At 37.5% G+C, this 22,034-nt stretch overlaps 2 protein-coding genes and 1 long non-coding RNA gene across 3 annotated transcripts; 2 read left to right on the top strand and 1 right to left on the bottom strand.

Moving 5' to 3' along the window:
• Nucleotides 1–571: 571 nt before the first annotated feature.
• Nucleotides 572–7,340, bottom strand: LOC125262135 (transmembrane gamma-carboxyglutamic acid protein 1-like). The gene is given in 5 exon segments (XM_048180690.1): nucleotides 572–4,449; nucleotides 4,452–4,527; nucleotides 6,038–6,198; nucleotides 6,624–6,667; nucleotides 7,227–7,340. Coding segments are annotated over 4 exon segments (642 nt in total). The 5' UTR covers nucleotides 6,634–6,667; nucleotides 7,227–7,340; the 3' UTR covers nucleotides 572–4,054.
• A 2,797-nt stretch (nucleotides 7,341–10,137) lies between these two features.
• On the top strand, nucleotides 10,138–14,245 carry LOC125262134. Its single transcript, XR_007183516.1, has 5 exons — nucleotides 10,138–10,424; nucleotides 11,369–11,472; nucleotides 11,877–11,976; nucleotides 12,244–12,409; nucleotides 13,971–14,245. It is a non-coding gene; the product is annotated as an uncharacterized LOC125262134 (long non-coding RNA).
• A 938-nt stretch (nucleotides 14,246–15,183) lies between these two features.
• LOC125262133 (transmembrane protein 47) lies at nucleotides 15,184–21,295 on the top strand. The gene is made up of 3 exons (XM_048180688.1): nucleotides 15,184–15,624; nucleotides 20,295–20,435; nucleotides 20,900–21,295. Exons 1-3 carry the CDS (start codon nucleotides 15,399–15,401, stop codon nucleotides 21,076–21,078), a joined length of 546 nt encoding a protein of 181 aa, XP_048036645.1. The 5' UTR covers nucleotides 15,184–15,398; the 3' UTR covers nucleotides 21,079–21,295.
• Nucleotides 21,296–22,034: the final 739 nt, after the last annotated feature.

Genomic DNA, 22,034 nt, shown 5'->3' with positions numbered 1-22,034 from the left:
TTATATTAGACTTCTAGTCTGACAACAAAAATAAACATTGCAAATTATTTTTTATTTATTGTATTTTTTAAATTATTATAAGTCTTGCATTCAACCAAGACTGCATTTATTTGATAAAAAAAAATACAGTAAAAATATTAATATTGTGAAATATCATTACAATTTAAAATAACCCTTTGTATTTTAATATATTTTAAAATACATTTTATTCCTGTGATGGCAAAGCTGAATTTTCAGCATTACACTTTTCATTTTTATGACAGTTTTCAGTGTCACATGATCCTTCAGAAATCATTCTATTATGCTGATTTGGTTCTCAAGAGATTCTTCCCTTATCAATATTAAAAACAGTGCTGCTTAATATTTTTGTGTAAACCATGATACATTTTTTCAGGATTCTTTAACAGAAAATTCAAAAGAACAGAATTTATTTGAATTAAAAATCTTTTGTAACAATGTAAAAGTCTTTACTGTCACTTTAGATGAATTTAACCTTGCTGAATAAAACAATTTTGTTGAACTGATTTATTTGAACAGTTTACGGAGCAGTGGAAGAACAAAGTCAGAGAACTGAGGGCCAAAAAACTTTTATTAAAAATAAAAAGTCAAGCTCAATCATTACAAAAAATTAAATTTGTTCTTAACACATTTATATATACATTTTTTAATCTATCTCTGAGTAAGGCTTAAGCAATAAACACCACCACAGTCACTCTTAACTACCACAGAAATATCAGCCTGCAAATATACAGCAACATCTGTCAAAATCAATGAACTTGCAACATCATCAGACTGTATTTCAAGTGACGGCAGTCTCATTTCACAATATCGTTGAAAACAAACATTTTAGGCAAAGTGAGACTGTTTTGATTTTCACAAAGCTTTCTGGAGTTAGTGCTGGTGATGTATTTTATTGCATATTTATGTCAGCTGAGCATGTCGATGAACTGAGAATATAAGCTGTACAAATCCAAGAGGATAAACCAAACAGCCTTGCCATATATTTTTTTAGTCATTTATCACATCGTTTCCATTAATTAATATTCCTTTACACATCAAATAATATTCCTTTACAAAGAGCGATTGGTGCCCTGAAAAAAAGTGCATTCACTCATAGTTACTGAATAAATACAAATGCATGACTGTTTTCCATTATGTTCTTTTTTTTCCCCCTCACACCCATAAACACACACTTTCCTGATATTTAATACTGAATGTTTCCTTGAGTTTTTTTTTTTTCTTCATTTCAGGGGACGGCTTGTTCCCATAATTTGATCCTAATCTGAAATTCTCTTGGTTTTTGTTTAGTTTAGCTGGGGCCTGAGGTGAAAACCAGAGTATGAAACCAAGAAGAAAATGGTATGAGGTAAAAGGTGTCCGCTTGCTGTTAAACACTCAGACAAGCCCAACCTGAAAGCTAGTGTCAAATATCCAAAATCGTTTAACAGTCAAACTTTTCAAGAGGAAAAAAAAAAAAAAAAAAAAAAAAATTCACTTTACTTGAAGCCTTTATATAACACATTATTAATAAAAAGTATTTTAACGCATTACGCCATGTAAAGCACCTTATGGTCTCATAAATAAGTGCAACTGTTATATAATACATTATCTATTCATTGTTACACATTTAAAAAAAATAATGCATTAAGACAAGACAAACGCCTTTATAATGTATTATACATAAAGGCTACAAGTGAAGTGTTACTGAAAAATCATTTGTCATGGGGAAAAAAAAAAAAAAAGGAGTTATGCTTTGAAGTGGACCCTCTTTAAAGTGGTAAACAGCTGCTAGTGCTCACGTGGTTAATGCAAACGTACCACGATTCAGACCCAAAACTATAGTGTGAAAGCTAAATCAAATGCGAAATCAACCTTCAACAAGTAAAAAAAGTTACCAGTTTGGTCAATAACTGTTATTTTTAACATTCTCTAAGAGGTTAGAGAAACAAAACACAAGTTATATACTCTAAAACAAATCTAAAAGAAAGTCTGCACACAGCTCACAACAAACAAAAAGCATGCTTCTTGTTCCTTAATCACCTCCACGGTTGACAATTTATCTTGCTTGTCCTAGTATTCCCAGCTTGGGATGCTTAATATGCCTGCTTAATCCTTGGCCACAATAAGAATTAATTTCACAAGGCTGTGACCATGTAAACGGCTCCAAAAACATGGAGAGAAAGGAGAGCACTGTTGCATAGACACTTAGTCTACCATGTCTTGCCATGGAACTTAATGTGGCTTCATTGAAAAGACAAAACTCAAACCACACTTGTACAATACAATAGCTCAGTATCATATTTTCCTACAGCAAACCAAAACTTCACACACACCGTTTTGGGGTCCGTTCTTCGTACCTCGCTTAATACATCCGAGATGATTTAACAGATGCCAGATCTTCTATTTGTGATAACTGAACTCTGGCTAATTAAGTTCTTTAAACAAATTTGTGGATTAGATTAAAATATCTGGACTAAATTGTCTGAGATTACTATGTGTTCCTCGAAAAGGGCAGATTTATCGATACTCGGAACCTTAATTTTACCTTTGAAGCAGATTTGTAACGGGACAGCATTAATTAAAGTTTCTTAAGGGTTAAGATCAAGTTATCTGCATCTCGTGCGCTGCATCAAGCCACTCCCTTAACAGCTGTCGCGGTTCAAATTAATGCGCGCATGGCATAGATGCATGTAACCTACATCATGTGTATAAGACCCCAATGAAATTATAAGGTAATTATTCCCTCACGAATAACTCTCTCAATGAGTAAAACTGGCTGTGTCTATATTATGGTAGACTACACAACATTATAATATTATTTGCAAATTTATTTTTTAAATCATTATTATTGTCCCTGGTTCACATTAGGGTACTCTTGTAAGAAAGTAGCAGTGGCTAGGACAGACTTTAAGCATCACCTTCACTTAGATGCAATCTAATCCTGTTTACATGAAATATGCCAGCTCATGGACCTGTTGCTACGACAGCAAGTCCAGGATGAGCGTCAAAGAACTAAAACGATCCCAGATCATGCCAAATCATCATAAATCAAATCCAGCTAACGGAGTTAGCAACGTACGAAGAACGGACCCCTGGTGTCGACTTAGGCTTATTCAGAAACCATGATGCTACATAAAATCAGGATTGCATTTGTAAAATTATGCTTGGAACAATGTTGCTGATAACATTGACCAAACCTTGTTAATGGTTATCAATTCAGCTGAAAAGTTTCCAACATGTTAACTAAATCTAACACACAGTGTTTAACACCTCAACTAGAGAAAAACAAAATCAGCCTAATATGTTTCACTGATTCTCTGAGTCCAGTGCATAGAGGCGACTATGCAATTAGAAAGGTTACAGAGATAGCCTAAACTGAGATGGTTATCTCTGAAGGTTACAATGAACCTTAAAGTTTAGCATGTCAGTAAACATTAAAATATACCACTTCCTGAAAATATTGTGCAATTTTTTTTTTTCCACACTGAATCTGATGATTTAGTATCATTGTTCTAAATGGTCCAATAAGAGGCCACAACTGGGAAAAAATGTTTAGCTCATTTCTTAGTAAGTCCTATGAAATTCAGAACATCTAACTAAGAAGAATGGGAGTGAGTTGTTCATGTTACAGTACTTCATTGTCATTGGATTTGGACTTGGGTCAGGATTCAAGCTGTCATGAGTTCTGCAATCGTCTCTGAAATCTGAAATCCAATGTTTACAGTATTGGAATAAAATTGCATTTGTTGTTTTCTCTTCATACTACACTCTTAAAAATAAAGGTTCCAAAAGGGGATTTTCACACCAATGCCAAAAAAACCTTTCAGCAAACAGTTCTTAAAAGAACCATTTTTTCTTAGTGTGAAGAAAATGAGGATGTTAAAGGTTCTTTGTGGAACCATAAATGTCTTTATTTTTAAGAGTGCAAGTAAAGCGGTTTAGCTGTTTGTTAGTGCTGGAACTGAAAGTAAGTGTAGTTGTAAAAAAGTATAGCACTAAGGGTTTACAGTATGGGTGGAGGCCTCAAAATGCATTGGCTTGCCTGGAAGATCCGTCACTTTCCCTGGGAGATGGCAACCGTGCTACCGTGGTTACTGATGATGTCTTCATATTGTGGTGGAGGCTCTGCTTCAATCTGTATATCTGTATGACCCACAGCTTCCTCATATGAAGGGGGCGGGTCACCCCGGCTGCCCCGCCCAGGTGTGAGGTCTGCGCCGGGGTAGGCGGGGCTACTGTGGCCACTGATCTCCGAGTGAGGACTGATGTCAGGATGGTAGTCCCGACCCCACTGGTCCATTGACACCACAGATAGGGTTGTGTCTCTTTGTGGACGCCCAATGGCAGGGCTTTGCTGGGATCTTTTGCGTGAGTGGCATCTCCAAACCGTGATGGAAACTGCAGCAATGAGCAGCAAAACCAGTAGCAGCGGTAAGATCAGGTACAGGAATGAACGCCACCAGCGATGGACTCCAGTCCGCCAGGCCTGGGGCTGCTCTCACGCTGGTACTCCTCCCAGAACCGCCTCTGTGAGGGTCACAACGGGAAAGAGAAACAGTGACGTAAGGACACTGTCTGCGTAAATGTAAATAAGCAAAAGTCATTTGTTTGTATTCCAAACAAAACCCCCACACAATGTCATTATGACTAATAACCAAGACCATGCACAACAAAACAAAGCAATGACTGTTCACCATACAAAACTGAGTTGATAATGGCTTTTGAATTATAATTTAATTACTGAATTTGAATCGAGACAGCAAACATGATGTTATCACAGTAGGCGTTTTCAGGAACAGACTGAAGACTTTATCCAAGGAATAAACTTTAATAATCTTACTCAAGAACCAGGAAACAGACAGGGAAAACCGCTTCTTAACATAACGGTGATCAGACAGATAATGAAAGTCAAGGCACAATTCAAATAGCAGACACAAACAAAGTAATTAACTACACATCTGATTCAAGTTAAACTACTAACGGTTACCATAGCATAAGGAGGCGGGAAACTGAACAAAGGAACTGATCAAAATACAAACTGAAAGTCCAAAACTAAACTGAAACGTGACAGAATTGTAGAATTGCATCTGAAATTTGAATGTAAAGAAGTACAACTAAATTGTATTGAAAATAACTAGTAAAGTCTACTACTAGTAAATCTTGGCTTATTTAACAGTTTTGAAGAAAAGCCCTGAAGTTTGAGGGACAGATGAACAGTTAGGACGATAGACAGAAGTTACACCTAAAGATATTTGTATTCAGTTTATCCATTTAAATGAACTTTTGTGGACCAAACACTTCATTTTCCAGAATAAATCACCTGTGCTGAATTTCTTTCAATTACAATTCAGTAAATTCTTCTCTTGTTATTCCAATTCAAATTTCAATTCAAATTCCTGTGGGGTGTGTCCAATTCAATTCAAATTCCAACTCATGATTTCGAATCATGAGTTGGAGCCTATTATTAAATTCTAAATCTATTCTTCTATTCTTTTACATGAGAATAGTAAACGATCTAGTGTTTTCAGAGTCTTGGTTCACACTTCAAATTAAATGCTGCTACACGCGAACTCTGCCTGTGATGTGAGATTGGGTTGCTTAATTTTAAAGTTGTACTGTAAAATTATTATTTTTTATTTAATTCTTGACTTTGTTTCATTTAATATTTTTAGTTTTTAATAATAATGAAAACAATAATATTATGCATTACATAATATAAAATTATCTTCATCATATATTGATTACAAAAAAAATCAGAATTACATTTTCCCCTCAAATCATCCAACCTTACCCTTGACTCAAATGCACACATTACGCCATTTTTCATCTTATCGTTGTTCTGTCATTTTGAATATACAGTGTAAACTCCTGCAAGAACTCAACCCAAACATCCTTACTCTGAATAATGCCTAATTAGCCACCCCGAGAAAATGTGTACCCAGTGAGCCTTTCCTGTCGACAATGCTCATTTCCTGTTAAGAGGAAATGCCACAGAGCGGAATGTTCAAGTTGATGCACAAAACTACCCCAAACTCACCGTTTTCTCATCATTCTCAAACGCCTCCCTGGCTTCTTCATAATTGCAGATTTCCTCTCTGCATTCTCTCTGGATGTTCCCTTGTTTCATCTCCTCCAAGAAGAAGTTTGCTCTCGGGAGCCTCCGCAGCACCGAGTGCGCGGCATCTGCTGGCAGGAACACTGGCATAGACACAAACAATAAGCGTACAGCACAGAAACAATGAGGGGGGCTGCTATGACTGACAAAGTGGTTTCTTTGAAATGCCCGTTCCTCCCGGGCACAGGAAGCCTGTAAAAGAGTAGCCTACTGTTCCTCACCATTGAGAGTGGGAGAAATAAAACAGATGCTATATTGTGATCCATAAATATCAGATTAGGCATGGATTAAATATTAGAGGCGCTATGTAGGCCGAGACCCCTGTTGATAACTAATATGTAACTAATACTAATTGGAAATTACTGACAGAAGTCCTTTACGTGACAGCCATCAGATCACTAGGCAGGCTCAGCATACACACCCACTAACGTTACATATCTTAGCAACGTTAAGAAACACAAAATAGCGTCCTTGAGAATATCACGAAATAAAGCATAAAAGGACTCACCGGCTCCCATGATTCCTGCAGCTTTTTAAAGAGGGAAACTGGACCTTGAGAATGACAGAACAGATAACCAGATTTAATCAACGACCACACATTTATATCACTTGTGCTCATGCATTTTCAGTTTCTCAAAGTCAAAACAACAGGAACATTCAAGATGGATTTTGACATAAAACATTGCAGAGCGTAGTCCTTATGTTAAGTTACAATAAACAGCAAAAATATGTCCAAAAACATAAATCATTCTGTATGTCTCAAGGACTGTTAGCTTACTAGCATGTATAAGACACGTTCAACCATCGGCACACGAAAAAAAAACGGATACGTTCTTGACAAGCACAAAACGATTATTCTTTCACTATATCGAAACGTAAAACAACCGCCTCGAGACATTAAAAACATGATAAGCATACAAAATTGTGTGTCGCTAATTCAGTCCGATGACTAACGTTATCGACTGAAGCTTGTCGACGCGGTTTTGTACATAAAAACTACACAAATTAATATAACCATCGACGCGTCTGAAGCTATGTCTCTTGTATGTAATAATTAGAAAAGTCTGCGACTTTAAATTAGATTAATAAAATATGCAAAAACTGTGTTTACCCGTTCCACCCAAACGTGTACCGCTGAGTCCCAATGTCCTGATTTGGCGCATGCGCAGTAAGCAGCCAGAATTAACTGGATAGTAATGAACAGAGCCATGGCTCTGGTAATGAACACAAAGCAGCTGACGCGGTTTCGGGGTGTGGGGTGTAATTACTGAACAAGATTCCTTCTTCGTAAATCCCCTTTTTTGTGTGATATATGAGACAGAACTGAGTAATGATTATATCAGCTTACATATAAACAATAGTAATGAATAAAATGCCTCTCTGCTTCTCTGACATGTGTATTAATAAACAAGTACTCACTAACTCATTTTGTCTTGTTGCACTATTATCTTCAACAATGACATTTTGGGGGGCTATATCGTTTTCTTTTGTTCTCCCTCTGATGATTAGAATCGGTAATCAATAATGCTCCAAGATGCTCCATTTTTTCCTGACTTCCTGATATAAAGGGCAGATATTAACCAGTGAATGTGATTAAAACAACTTCAAAACCTTCAAACAAAATCTTAATTAATGTTGTTTATATTGTTAGACAAAAAAAAAAAAAAAAAAAAATCAGTTCCAGGAATAGCCTACATGTTCATTTCTGACATTATAGGCAAAAGAATACAGCACACACACACACATACACACACGCGCGCGCGCGCATACACACATACAGAGAGAGAGAGAGAGAGAGAGAGACTCATTCTCTCTTGTCTCTTTCACAAAACCCTTGATAATAAAAATTACAAAATAAATAAAATAAATACCATTGCCCCGGATAGATGAGAGGAGAAATCGGTGGTCGTGCTTGCTTGGAGTAAAAAAAAAAGAAGAAAAAGAAAAAACATTGCTCAGAATGCCAGTCTATTACATTCTAGCTACATGTGTTCTTCACCTTCAAGGCAAACCAGTATTTTTGACCTGTTAAACAAATAATCATTAATTTGACAAATAATCAATAATTTTTTCACTATTTCCAGTTGAAAAGCACATTCATGATGATTTGAAAATGAGAGATTTGATGTTTTATCTTGTAGTGTTACACACGGTTGCGATGAGGGAGAATGTTATTTTCCTTTGTAAGTCTAAGAATGCATTAAGGGTCTTATCTTTTTCTGTTAGAGACTTTTGTTAGCAAGGCCAAGCTGTTGATGATGTTGTTTCAGGTGCCTTTTGTTGTCAGACTTTTCAGAACAATGTGCAGCTTTTCAGGCTGAATACATGTTGATTATAACCTCAAATATTAGCCTATGCTATATGGAGGATAATATATTGATTCTTCTCTCTTTTGACATATCTGTCAGGGAATTTCCCCAATGTGATTCAAGCTTCTGTAATGATATACATCTCATTTATTTAGACCTACTTGCAGAAACTATATATATATATATTAGAGTTTTTGCATTAAAACAATTGGTGTACAAACAATTTTCACTCAAAAATTGCTAAATTTCACAAATAATTACAAAGACATTGAACTAAACGTGAAGTAAAAAAGACTGAAATAGTAGTATATTATATGGATATGAATACACAAAATAACTTTTGTCATCATTTACAACCAAGTTGTTCCAAACCTGTTCTGCTGAACACAAAAGAAGATATTTTGAAGAATGTCGGTAACCAAACAGTTGCTAGTCCCCATTTGACCACCATAGTATTTTTTTTTCCATACTATGAAAGTCAATGGGGACCATCAACTCTTTGGTTACCAACATTCTTCAAAATATCTTCTTTTGTGTTCAACAGAACAAAGAAACTCATATCGGTTCGGAACAACATGAGGGTGAATAAATGATGACAGAATTTTCATTTTTGGGTGAACTATCCCTTTAATAGCAGAAAAACTGAAATTACAGAAAATACAGAATAATAGATTTTTTTTTCAAAGTATCGACTAACGAATGAGAAACATTGCTGCAAGAAACTGAACTAGCCTATTAAATTAGCAACAATAAATAAGCTAAGCCTACACTTATTAATAAACGTGCCGGGATATGGCTGTATTAGAACGGTTTAGAGCATTAATATGCCTATAAGGGACCGCGTGATACCTTGACGTGTAAAAACAATCGCTGAATCAACCAGTTCTAAACGGACTGTTCAAAAGAATCGATTCGCTGAAAGAAATCGAACGTCCCGTCACCGCCTCGTTATTTCTCTCACACTTTCCCCTCATTTGCTCTTTCTCCCATTCCCTAACTTTATCTCTCGTGCTCTCACAAACACGCACATAAAGCAATGTGTCTTTTCATAAAGATAATGATCTTTCTCATAATTAGACGGAGGCTAAATGAAACACTGCTATAGGATTATTTATCACATTGCTACGTGAGTGTTTGATTCCATGTGATGGATATGAACGCTATCCAAACGTTTTGTGGGAAAGGGAAAACATTTAGGCTACATACCCTGCAAACACGTCCAGTTGGGGCCCACATGGGCCTCGCTTGGGCTAGTTGGGCTTCGGCTGGGCATGGGCTCAGGGTGGGCTGTTGTTGTTGGGCCCCACATGGGCAGTAGATAGGCTAAAGGGCTCCATTCAAAATTGACTGTGTCAGACATGGATGCTATTTTTAACAATATAGGCTCTGGGCTAGGTCCACTTTTTATACAAATTTTATTAGATTAGCTGCTGTCTGTAACTTTTTTGTGTGTTTTAAGATTGTTTTGTCAGTATCTATGTGTTTTAAATTTTATAATGAAAATGTGCAACATTCATTTTCAATCCATCCATCTAACAATCCATTTTCCTAACCGTGTTTTGTCTTACCCCGAATCAGTATACATTTATAATAAGTGTTTATATTGGGACTATTTCAGGACGGTCAAGTAGGAATCGCTGCGGAGGAGCAAAGTCCCTGCGTGACTCGTCATAGACATAAACAAGTAGCTCCGGCTGCAGTGTTCTTCCGCAAGAAGAATTCTGTTTATTAATCGCTAGAGCGCCAAATTGCAGACTGCAGCTAAACAATTGTCTTAAGAACGTTGTACGAGTTTCAAAAAGACAAGTTTGCTAACGGTTTCCCCACAAAATGTTCAAACCGTAAGCAGTGCGCACTCTGTGCAGCGCACATCTGGAAAGCTCCACCCCCATCGCCGAGCGAAAGAATCTGCCCAGCAACAACTTTGCCGCCTTTTCAGTAGTCTGCTGTCCGTTAAGGATCCTCGAGTTCACCGGTGTCGTCGTGTGGACAAAAGGCAGGTAAGAGTATAATAAACTTGGGGATGATTTTACCGCATGATGTTAACCTAAAGCTTTTTTGGAAAGTATTAGTTACGAGGATAGCTTTTAGCAAATGTTTGTGCATTAGCAAATGTAGCTTAAACCTGGTTAAAGAACAGACGACTTTAATTTATTAAGTCAGTAGCATTTGAGCTTGTTTTGAGTGTTTGACTTAAATATATTGTGCGTGCACTCTGCTGCACTTCGAGACACGGCAGGTGAAAACATCGTTTTTTTCATGCAGTGATCAATTTTGAGATTTTGGGCCAGTTTGCTCCCTTAACATGTAAGCTTTAATGTCAAAATAAAAAAACAAATGTCAACATTACACATTAAGGTGGTTATTTCATTATATTTTGTCAACTTGTGCCTTTAGATTTCTACCGTAAATCACCATACGTTAACAGGGTTTTCCTGCGTGTATTTTTTTTAGCGGCCGACAAAACAAATTTTTGTCCCGCCAAAGCCTGGTTTTGATCAGTTATTGTGATCTATGACTGATGTAGATGACTGCTGCGCTTGTGATAGAGCGCATGTTAACTGAGTGACGGAGAGAACGAGCAGAGAGCCCCCCCCCCCCTTTTTTTTTTCTTCAAAATAAGCACAGTCTTAACTCTCTCATATTTCACATATTAATCACAATCAAAAGGTCAGAAGACCCAATCCATGTTGCACATGGCGCATTCGGACAATTTTGTGGGTGTGCACTCAAAAAATGTTGACTCTTCTCTAACAAGAGAAGTAAGTTAGTTATCTTCTATTTCTATTAAAAGTTTATTCATTTATTCCAATGTGTTTTAAATATTATACACTTACTGATAATAATTAATTTAATATATATATTTTGTTTGTAGGTTGTGGGTGTCATTAGAAAGTGTAAAATTTGCTCTGAGTGAAACTAATTGCCACTATGTCTCCCACAGCAACGTATGAAATTGCCTGCACAAAATTAGTCGAGTATGAACACAGATGTACCAACCGAGTCCGATTCTACAGAGAATATGGGAAGGGTGAAGCGCAGAAAGAGGTGAGGCTATTTGAATTACTACTACTAAATGGATGGTGAAAAATTTCCCAATGACACAGGAAGGACATGTTTTGTGGGAGTTTTGTTAAGTGTATTTGGCTCAAAGCTGTCAAAACGAGGGAGGTAGACAACAGATATACGATTAAGAAATAAATAATATTAAATGTAATCAGTTAATAAAAGTAACAATCACATGTTTTGGGGGGAAAAGAGATGTATACAAATGGATGTGTGCATGCCTGAAGGGAGCATGGGGTGTTGGAACAGATGTTAAGGATCAATGTGAGGGTCTCTCTGGTATCTAGAGTGTAGATACCAGAGTTGTATATATTTTTTATGTATATATTTTTTAACCAACTGTTTTTAAAACACTTAAACTCATTGATTGTGCTTGTATATTATAGATTTCTAGGCGAGTGATTTTGTCCAGTGAGGATGAGCCCCATCAGGCCTACACCTCCATCCACCCTCAAGTCATCACCTCCACTGTAAAAAAAAGAAAATGTAAGGTTGATTCAACTTGACATTATTTGTTTTCTGGAGAAAACTATTCTGTACCAAATCTTTTGTAGTTGAGCCAATTCAACATTTAATGTCTATTGGATACAGAAGTACTTAAGGATTTAAATTATATATATATAATATGTATGTATATGTATGTGTGTATTAAAAGATTTTTTTGTTGTACAAGATTTTTACAGTGTGGATTTTTGCTGAACCAACACAACAAAATTATTCATTTCAAAGTTGTGTTGTTTTTTTGTTTTACAGCGCACCGGCTGCATCCACCCTCTGATCTGTGCCGACACCTCCACCGGCTCCATCCACCCTCAGATCTCTGCTGACACCTCCATGGCCTCCATCCAACTGGCAGTACAACTTTGTGGGCCGAAACGGGAAGAGAGAGTTCAAGGCCTTAAAACTGTATGAAGTAATGGTAGGTGTGCATGTGGATAATGTTTTAAGTTGTACTGATACTAGAAAGCTGTCACAATACCCCAAACTTATAAACATTATTTACTGCTTATGTTTACTTGCACCCAAATAATCCATTTGTAATCGGATTGACAGCTCAATCAAATTAAAAGATGTTCATGTAAACACCTTAATCGATCCGACTGAGCTTGATCCGAATGAAATTTAGATCGGATTGGAAGGGGTGGTTTATTCTTTTTCTAATCCAATCCAACAGCAAAAAATGACCATGTAAACGCTTGAATCCGACTACTTTCTCATTCGTTCTCAGAAGACTCTGGGGCACATGCACAGTGCAATGTTGACACGCATTACGCAGTGCACAAAGTCACGTTCACGTCTTGAGTTGAAAAGATGCCAACAGGCAGTGGCATAGTTGTATCCCTTCGTCATAATATTGGAAATCTTTCCGTTTAAAAACAAGAAGGGGAGCCAATGGATATCATAAAAGAAGCAACGTGCAAACTTTGCGCAAGAGTTATTGCTGGTGAAAAAGTCACAGAAAGTGAAAGTAAAAAGTGACGGAGCTGTCTGACGCTGCATTAACGGAGCATATTCTCTCAGAGATGAATTTCAATATAATATGCTGGTAACGGTATATAAATAAATAATTTATTCCATTATTTATCTGGTGGCTGTACATATAGGCAAGTGGAACAAGTGAGAATAATAGAGAATACGAATCTGACGTCACGCCACATTGAGTTCTGGGTAACTTCTTTGTTTATTCGCCAGTTTATTTGTCTATTATTATTTCGTGTTAAACAGTTTTTTTTTTTTTTTTAAGTCGGTGCTTGAAGTAACGCTGCACTTAATTTTCATTGATGACTGCAGTGTTAGGAAATAGTATTATAGCCTACACTCTAAATAATTTTAATTATAGGCTATAATTCATTGTAATAATAGACCTAAAAAAATATTAAATCATTTTTAAAGATAGCTAATAGCCTAATCTTTTATTATCCTCACAGCACATATAATATTAATTTAATAATAAAAGAAGCTGAACCTAATAGTTATAATAAGACTAGAAGAATGTAACAGGCCTACATTAATTGGAAATACCAAATCCTCTTAATATTGCCAAGATTTGAAGCTGTTGACAATATCTCTTGCTATTGTCGATACATGATAATCGTCTGTTGACGCAACCTGGGTTACCGCATGTGTGACTGATATGACGTCACACGCACAGTGCGTGCGCAAACGTTTTAATCAGAATGTATATAAAACACATACAAACGGATATTTGAATCAGATTACAATGTTTAGAGTACATGTAAACAGATCTGCAATCAGATTCAATTCATTCGGATTGGTGAAAATTGGTGCATGTAAACGTAGCCACTGTGTATGGAGTTGCAAGTAAGTTGCCTAACTTGTGTGTTTAAGAGTATGTGTGTAGTTCTAATAATAATCTTAATTTATATAGCACTTTTCTTTACATAGTGGTTTTTACAGTCCTGGCTGAGAGTTGTGTTGGCACATATAAAGTAAGTGACTGTTATATTTGTTTCTTGCAGGAGGCTTAAAGAAAAGCACCATGACCAGCCAAATCACCTGTAAAGATGCAGAGAAGGCGGTCTCCAAGTGGCTCATTGGTGCTAGGGACTGGGGGGTAATAGACAGGCCCAACAGGCAACCCCTTAACAAGGACTTCAGGCTTCGGGTTCATTTGAGGTGGAAAGTAGCTAATCCTGTCTCTAACAGTGAGGGAACACTGAGCAAAAGTTTTCTTAATGAGAGTTTTCTTAATGTTTTTCTTAATTTTACTTAAATAAAAAGGTCATTAATTGTATTACTGGTCTTGTTATTATTGTAGCTCATTTAACCCAAGGTGTTTGGGTCTTTGGGACCCGTTTTAAAGGTTGCTAAAAGAAAAAAATATGCTATTTATTATTTTTTCTAACACAAACTCATTGGCCATCTGTGTGCGGGAGTGTTGTCTTTCTGCACCTGCTATTCCCACACAAAGTTACAAAATTGTTACATTTCAAGCATTTTCACCTATTCTGACTAAGTTCTAAGAAATAATCACTAATAATGATAAAATCTTTTCAATTTTTTTTTTTTTATTGAATTTCCTTGGTTTCTCACAAAAAACAAACTATCATAAATGCGATCTCACAGGGGTAAATGGCTAAAGTAAACATCTGTCAAGTATTTTTTACATGAATTGTTATGGCTGTGTTGATTTAAAAGCCTAATAATGTGGTGGGTCCACCAGACCCGGTAAAATTGGCTGTGTAAAAAAATATGAACACAGGTTACAGAACTGTATGGGCTGACAGTAAAATAAATCCCCAAAAATGAATTTGTTAGCCCATAATAATAATGGTTATTACCCTTAGGTAGAATAGCAGGGGCCCATGATCAGCCCACAGGTAAGTGTGGGCCCCAGATGGGAGAAACCTGGGTTGCCCGTGTGGGTTTTAGCTAGGGCCCATGTGAAGCCCAACTTCAGCCCATCTGGGCTTGCCCACATGGGGCCACCATGGAACCCCCGGACAAAATTAACTGGGCCCCATCTGGGCTGCCCAGATGGGGCCCACTCACCAGCCCATATCCAACCCTTATGGGCCCCACATGGGTGTGTTGGCAGGGTATTTACGTTTTACAACAAGAAAAGTCACGGTTCTCCGTTCAATGTGTCAGTGAATTGTTGACTCGATAACTGATAGGACCTTTTGTAAAAGAATCGTTCAGACGAGGCACGGGGCAGTTCTAGGCACTAGGACCCTGTAGGTGCAGCAGTGATTTTTCAATAATGTGCAGTGCAGTCGCGTTCACAGGAGCGCGAGGGCAGCTGTTACAGCGTCCCTCTCGCGCAGCCGCTCCACAATCTTCAAAACACTAAACGCAGATCCCAAGAAATTGTCTGGGATAATCGTTCCTGGCTTCTCTGCGACCCAGCGCAACATTGCTCCTCATCGCCGGCGCATCCAGCCGACATGGCCTCATCCGTGAGCGGAGCGGAGGAAGTGCGCGTGTCGGCGTTGACGCCCCTGAAGTTGGTGGGTCTGGTGTGTATTTTCCTCGCGCTGTGCCTGGATGTCGGGGCCGTGCTGAGTCCGGCGTGGGTCACCGCGGATGACCAGTACCACCTGTCCCTGTGGGAGTCATGCTGGAAGCCCGCAGCCTCCGCGACCTGGCGGTGCAGCAGCACGCTGGGGACCGGTGAGACCCGCTACTTTTGTAACTTTGCAGTAAACAATGTTCAGACAGGATGAGCTGCACATACATATTTTAAGATGCAGGAAAAACAAAAAAGTGCGCAGTCTTTTTAACTTTAGTAAGCTCTGCAACATAGACCTGAAGGCTCATATTTGATTTATGAGATAACAAAAGGGGCCCTTCACTCCCTAGCGCATCATTATCACTCATTGTTCAGCACATGTCAAACCAACTCTTTTAAAATAGCCTACAGAGAAAATAGAAAAAGAATTAGTCTCTTAGTCAGGTTAAAACAGATATGGCAAGTCGTTTTAATATTTACTCCTTTAAACTAGCTATGCATTTTAATGTTGCTTGTATCTATTTCAGCTTATTATCCTACATATTTTTAAAGAGCCCATACTAATTACTTACGTGACACAAGTATGTATTCCAGTTGTTACTAGTTACATTTTTTTTAATCTCAATTGCTTTTTTCTTACATTATAGTTCAATTAAAATCTTAATAGGTACCAACAACAATTGGAATAAATACTAGTCAGAAATGGACCGTTGATTTCTAATAGTAGTATAATGTATAGATACTAGGAAATTAAAAAATAATTGGGCTATTTACTTGTACTTCTAGTTTAAAGGAAAACATCTTGAACTAATGGTTTTGGGGGAAAACAACCTTGAATTCGTCCTGTTTTATAAAAAAAAGACTCTCCTACAGCAAGCCAGGATTAATTCATTACAGAGACAGTGTTTGTGAAGAATGCTTCATTAATTAATTGATATTGATCATTACCATTTAATAGCACACTGTATTTTATTCACAGCTTGTTTGGTGGAAGGGTTTTTGGATGATGTGGGAATGTGTGATGGAATCGGTGGTCCAGCTGGGGTTTCATTCTGCTTTTGTTGTCTACAAAATGAGCCTTTGTTAAAGTCTCCTCACCGGCCAAGGAGAGAGGTTAAGTTTGAGAGGAGAGCTCCCTAGAGGCCCTAATGTGGACAGATTAGTTACCAAGGAAACAAGTGCTGCATTCTAGAAATGTCATTTTGCACTGAAAAAGAAACTTCCTTTCTGGCATGCGTGAAGGTTTGCTAGCGAATAAACCGCAGTTTGGGGGGCTGTTCCCCTGCGTATCCATTTCATATGTTAGTGTGGAGTTATTCATTGCCAGATTTTTTATAGTATAGTCTCGGATATGCAAAAGCAGTTAAGATTTAAGATGTTATTTTAGGTATGCTTTGCAATGACAACTTGTTTGGCTCTGGACCCTGTCCCGTCATTTTTAAAAAGCACAGTTTGACTCCATATAAAGTCATGAAGCTCCAGTCAAAATACCAAAGGAGCGGCCTTGGGTGAATGGCTTTCCTCTGCAGAGCATTATTGATTTTGGGCTTTCTGTAATCAGTCAGTCCATTTCCTCTGTGTTTTCTCTATGTCATGCACTGTGCATTAAACGAAATCTCATTAGCTGTGCAATTACCGGCTGACTCCACAGCCTTCTATGAACCAGCATATTTGCTTCCTAACCTTTCACTGAGTCCAGCGCATCATTTTTAGTTTATCTCTGTCAATTTAACAACATTGATATGTTAACATAAACTGACTCCCTTTTACAGCCACACATGCACCAGAAATCCGAGGTTGTGAAAGCTCTCGGGGAGAGATAATCGCAAACAACAGGAATGTGGCCAAAGTGTGTGAGAGTCTTTTTGTGCGGATGTTATGCTCGACTGGAGAAGAGGCAGCGGTTCGATGTAGAGTCTGTGGCTCGCACTATATGCCAATTTCTCTCCCTGTCTGCGAATGGCGAAGACTTTGTGTCTTATTGACGTAATTCAGTTTCTCGTCTATGACATTGGACTTATTTTTCCCCTCATCACGGTATCAGATTGTAAGAACTAGCCAAGGGGCACTTGGTGGCTGAAAAACAGATTATAGTAATGAATGTTTTGATTTTTATCTTGTATCCTCATTTCCATCTGTAGTCCTGCAGGGTGTTTTGGATAAGCTCTATTCTGCCGGAGACCCCTCAGACGTAGACCTCAAGGTTACATAAAGTCGAAATCTTTTTCTCAGATAGGGGAAAGACACTCTTGTTGATGATTCGCAGGCTTTTGGTGGCTATCCAGAGAGGTTGGAGGTCAAGGTGTTAGAATTTAGTTGTATGAAAGCAAATATCAGCAGCTCTGTTTTCATACATCTCTCTCCAACTTCCTGCGGTGACAGACACAATTATTATTCCAAATCATAAACCATATTATGTAAAAGGGTTTATGTTTGAAACTATAGTATGGTGGAATGGAGCTGAAGTAGCCCAGAGCAACTCTCAACCATCTCTGAAAATGATGTTTTCACATGATTTAGTGCTAGAAATGATTGTTTTCCAGCAGAGAAAATTATAGATCATTTTCCCAAGCTGATGAAAATGTTTCTATTTACAGATATCACTGTGTAATAACAAAGCCCATTGACAGGATCCAGTGCTTTTATGGTTTTATTTAGACAGACATTGACGTCTTGAAATGAAATGTTGTGAGTCCTTTCTCAGGTTTAGTTATTGAGTTATTTTTCACATGATAACTAAACAAAAACATCATCATAATCTTTGTTTTTAATGTGTGTGTGCGTGTATATATATATATATATATATATATATATATATAATTTCAGCAATTTCTCTAACTTCTTATTTGTGAACATAATCATAATATGGTATATATGGCAGAGTTTTAATGCAATAGTGTGTTGATGTTGGCCTCTTTCATAAAGTAATAAAAGGCATTGTTCAGGTTTTAGAGGAAATTTAAACCTAAAACAACAAACCCTTTACATAAATAATGACTAGTGGTTGCTGTAATGTTCTTGTTTAACTTGTGTAACAGTGCAGACACTCTGTGACTATGATTTTATTTATGATGGGTTGTGTTGCAATAGATTGCTTGCCCTTGAATAATAGAAAGTGAATGACAACTTTGAGATTTTTAGATGTAAGGTAGCACCGATTAAACACGTACTTCTTTGTTCTTTTTTTGTTGTTTAAAAGTAATTTTCTCCATTCCACATATTGAAAAGCTAAAAAAATAAAACTAACAAAACATGCTGTAATTAAAAATGTTTGTTTTAAGTGATCCTTTCTGAAAGCTACATTGATATGCTAGTAGGTGACTTTATAAGTCACTGAAACATTCATTCACCTGATTCTTTTCATGATTGAAAACAAGTGACTGTCTTTATGAGCGAGTCTTTGAATCATCCACTCAATCAGTTTGTTTACAAACACTGATTGTTAATGGTCTACAGCAAAATAGCATGAGCTTTGGTGATAACTAAGTGAATATTTAATTACTACAATAGTAATTTCTCGCTAGAAATGACATCAAAAGTGGAAAACAATGGTCAAAAATGTACATTTACACACAAACTGACCGCCAACCACAACTTTCAGACTCCATCTTTATTTTTTTTACCTCAGCTGTCAAAGAATGGAAAGCATAGGATTGTGGGACATCAAAGGCAGCGAAGGATACATCTATGCTGCCTTAAAAAATTGATCAAATAAAGGCCAAGGGGCTTTAGAAGCTAACTTTGGATTCGGACGTGCCTTGATGCCTTCCTACCTTGGAATGCAACATTTTTTCAGTTTTCAGGTGTAGCCACTGTCTTTATGAGCGAGTAAATTAATCATTTGCTCAAACGATTTGTTCACAAACACAGATTCATTCATGATTCGAAACTAGTGACTGTCCTTACAAGCAAGTCTTTGAATAATTCACTTAACTGATTCATTAAAAACCTGAATCATTCAGAAACACAATTACTTTGCTTGAGAGATGCATTTTTGGATGTATTTTAGTTGATGGAGCAAAAAATTAAGTTATTGCAAATATCGTCTCTAAAATGTAAGTTCCTTTACTCACTAATTTGAACAATTTGACATATTGAGTTATAAATAATGTAATGACAGTTAAGAAAAAAAAAATACTCCCTCAGCCTACATAGCTAAAGAAATTTGCAAGTCACTCCTCAGAGATTGTCTACTTATAATGTGTTTCCCTTATGCCTACCTAATGAGATTCCTCAGGAGTTGTCCTAAAGTACATGTGAGATTCCACACATTTACTCTCATGTCGTCAGATATGGAAGCAGGCATACTGTTTCAGGCACCTCCTCTCTGACTCTTTCTCCTTGCCCCCTCCTCTCTCCTGCATTCCATGGAGGATTCAGTGCTATTTCTGGGCCCTACTCTAGCTGAGTGTCTCAGAGTGCTTGAATGAAAAGCAGAAACAAGAGGGACTGAAGGAAGGAAAAAAGGGGGGAGGAATACATTACGCGATGCCCCATTTAGCCCACCAGAATTGTCAATAAGCTCTCTGCTGCCCGTAGAGGTTCATTCTTTCGGTTAGGCAAACCCAAGATGTAAGTGTTCAAGTGAGCCATTCTGTGTGTATTGACTTTCCAACATGTTTGGAGGCTGTAAAAAGAATAGTTTAAGGGGCCATTCACACCATTGTTTTTCTAAGTAAACATGCACTGTATGGATGTCTTAATTCTGTAAATGAGGTGTATATCCCATGAGTGTTTACTTTCATTAGATATGAATGAATATAATACATGCTCTGTAATGCGATATGAAACTGATCTACTATTTGTGTTTTTATGTATTGATTTAATGCAGATTGGCAGATCGCCACACTGGCTTTGTTGTTGGGTGGAGCCTTCCTTATCCTCCTTTCCTTCCTGGTGGCCCTGGTGTCTGTCTGCATTCGCTCCAGGAGACACTTCTACAGACCGGTCGCAGTTATGCTCTTTGCCGCAGGTGAAATAAACACAACCATGCACAAACACACTTATGTATTAATGTGTTGGCTTCCCATTTTTGTTCTCCATGCACATTAAATTAGGATTCATGTATTATGAATTTAAAATGTGTCGTTGGCTCGAAGACGCAACTGCTGTAGCTAATGACCCAGGAAATGCACTATTTGCATCCAAACATTTTTTTTTCCAAGCCACATCACACAGCTGCCTCACTAATCAGTTGTTCTTGATATGAACACATCACAGGGAAAAGATGTAAAGGTATATCTGAAACAGACATTTTCACATCTCTTTTAAGAGGATTTTTACATAGCTTTGAAGTTGGCACACGCTCACTTTGTTGAGGAACTTATCAAGAAATAAAGCCCATTGAGGATTTAGAAGACTTTTAATGTTCTTAACCTACTTTTGTCTCTTTGATGATTGCAAATTTCATTGCCAGCACTCCTCTGTTTCTCACAGTGGTCCTACAGGCTTGCTGTCTGGTGCTGTATCCCATCAAGTTCATCGAGACCATCAGTTTGAGAATATATCACGAGTTTAACTGGGGATACGGTCTGGCCTGGGGAGCCACCATCTTCTCCTTCGGAGGAGCCATTCTCTACTGCCTGAACCCTAAGAACTACGAAGATTACTACTAAACATGCTACAACACCCACAATGCACTCCAATGTCCTCTTCACTGTTGTGATAGCAGCTCATGCACTGAACGTTCGCTCGGAACTGGCCCTTGACTTCGCAAACACACAGACCCTCAAAATGCAGGGCAATGCTGAGCTGTTACATACACAAATGTGTTCTTTTTTTCCTCAGATTACTCTATCATTCAATTAAACCTCTTCATTCATCAAACTCTCATTCTTTTTCCATCTGTCTTCTCTCTTTCTCCTTGTGCTATTCTAACACCTCTGATCATCACATGAGCATCTGACTCCAGATGTCAACCTATGTTCACAGGAATAGTGCCAGAAACCTCCTTCTGTGGTGGGATCTAAAACAAGGCAGACAGGAGTCTACAAATCTGACAGAATTAAACTGTGCCATGATAAGCACATTTGTTTTGAGACTTGAAAGAGATAATAGACAGTTTAAAGGCTAAATAAACAGTTTAGAGTGCATCCGAGAACATAACATTGAAAAATCATGCAATTTGGAAAAAAGAAAGATTAGTTATTAGTACAGTAAAGTAGTAATCAGCCAAAGTGAAATTATCAGTATGGCAAACTGGTCAAAGACTTTATGTTCAAAATAAGTAACCTTCTGTTGCTCAACACAGCAAATTTACATGACCAATTTGAACCTGTTGCAAAACCTGCGTGGGGAAACCTTTGCCTCAAGCAAAATCCCCAATCACATACATTCCTACATGATTTTCACATGTGAAAATTTGCCGAACAATTCTAAACATGACTGCACCTTTATCCACAGATGTGCATCAAAGCATCATTTCTGATGAAATGCTAAGAAACCAAGACTGATGTTATTTTAAGCACAGATCATGTACATAGCACATGAATTGTCACCACGTGGTTACTTTGTGCACACCTTTCCTCATATCTCATCTTCAGTTTGTAAGGGATTTGGTAGAAGATACTTT

This window comes from Megalobrama amblycephala, unplaced genomic scaffold (genome assembly GCF_018812025.1).
Source record: "Megalobrama amblycephala isolate DHTTF-2021 unplaced genomic scaffold, ASM1881202v1 scaffold615, whole genome shotgun sequence".
Lineage (NCBI taxonomy): Eukaryota > Metazoa > Chordata > Actinopteri > Cypriniformes > Xenocyprididae > Megalobrama > Megalobrama amblycephala.
Note: the sequence above shows the minus strand (reverse complement) of the source record. Positions and strands in the feature narration are given on the sequence as shown.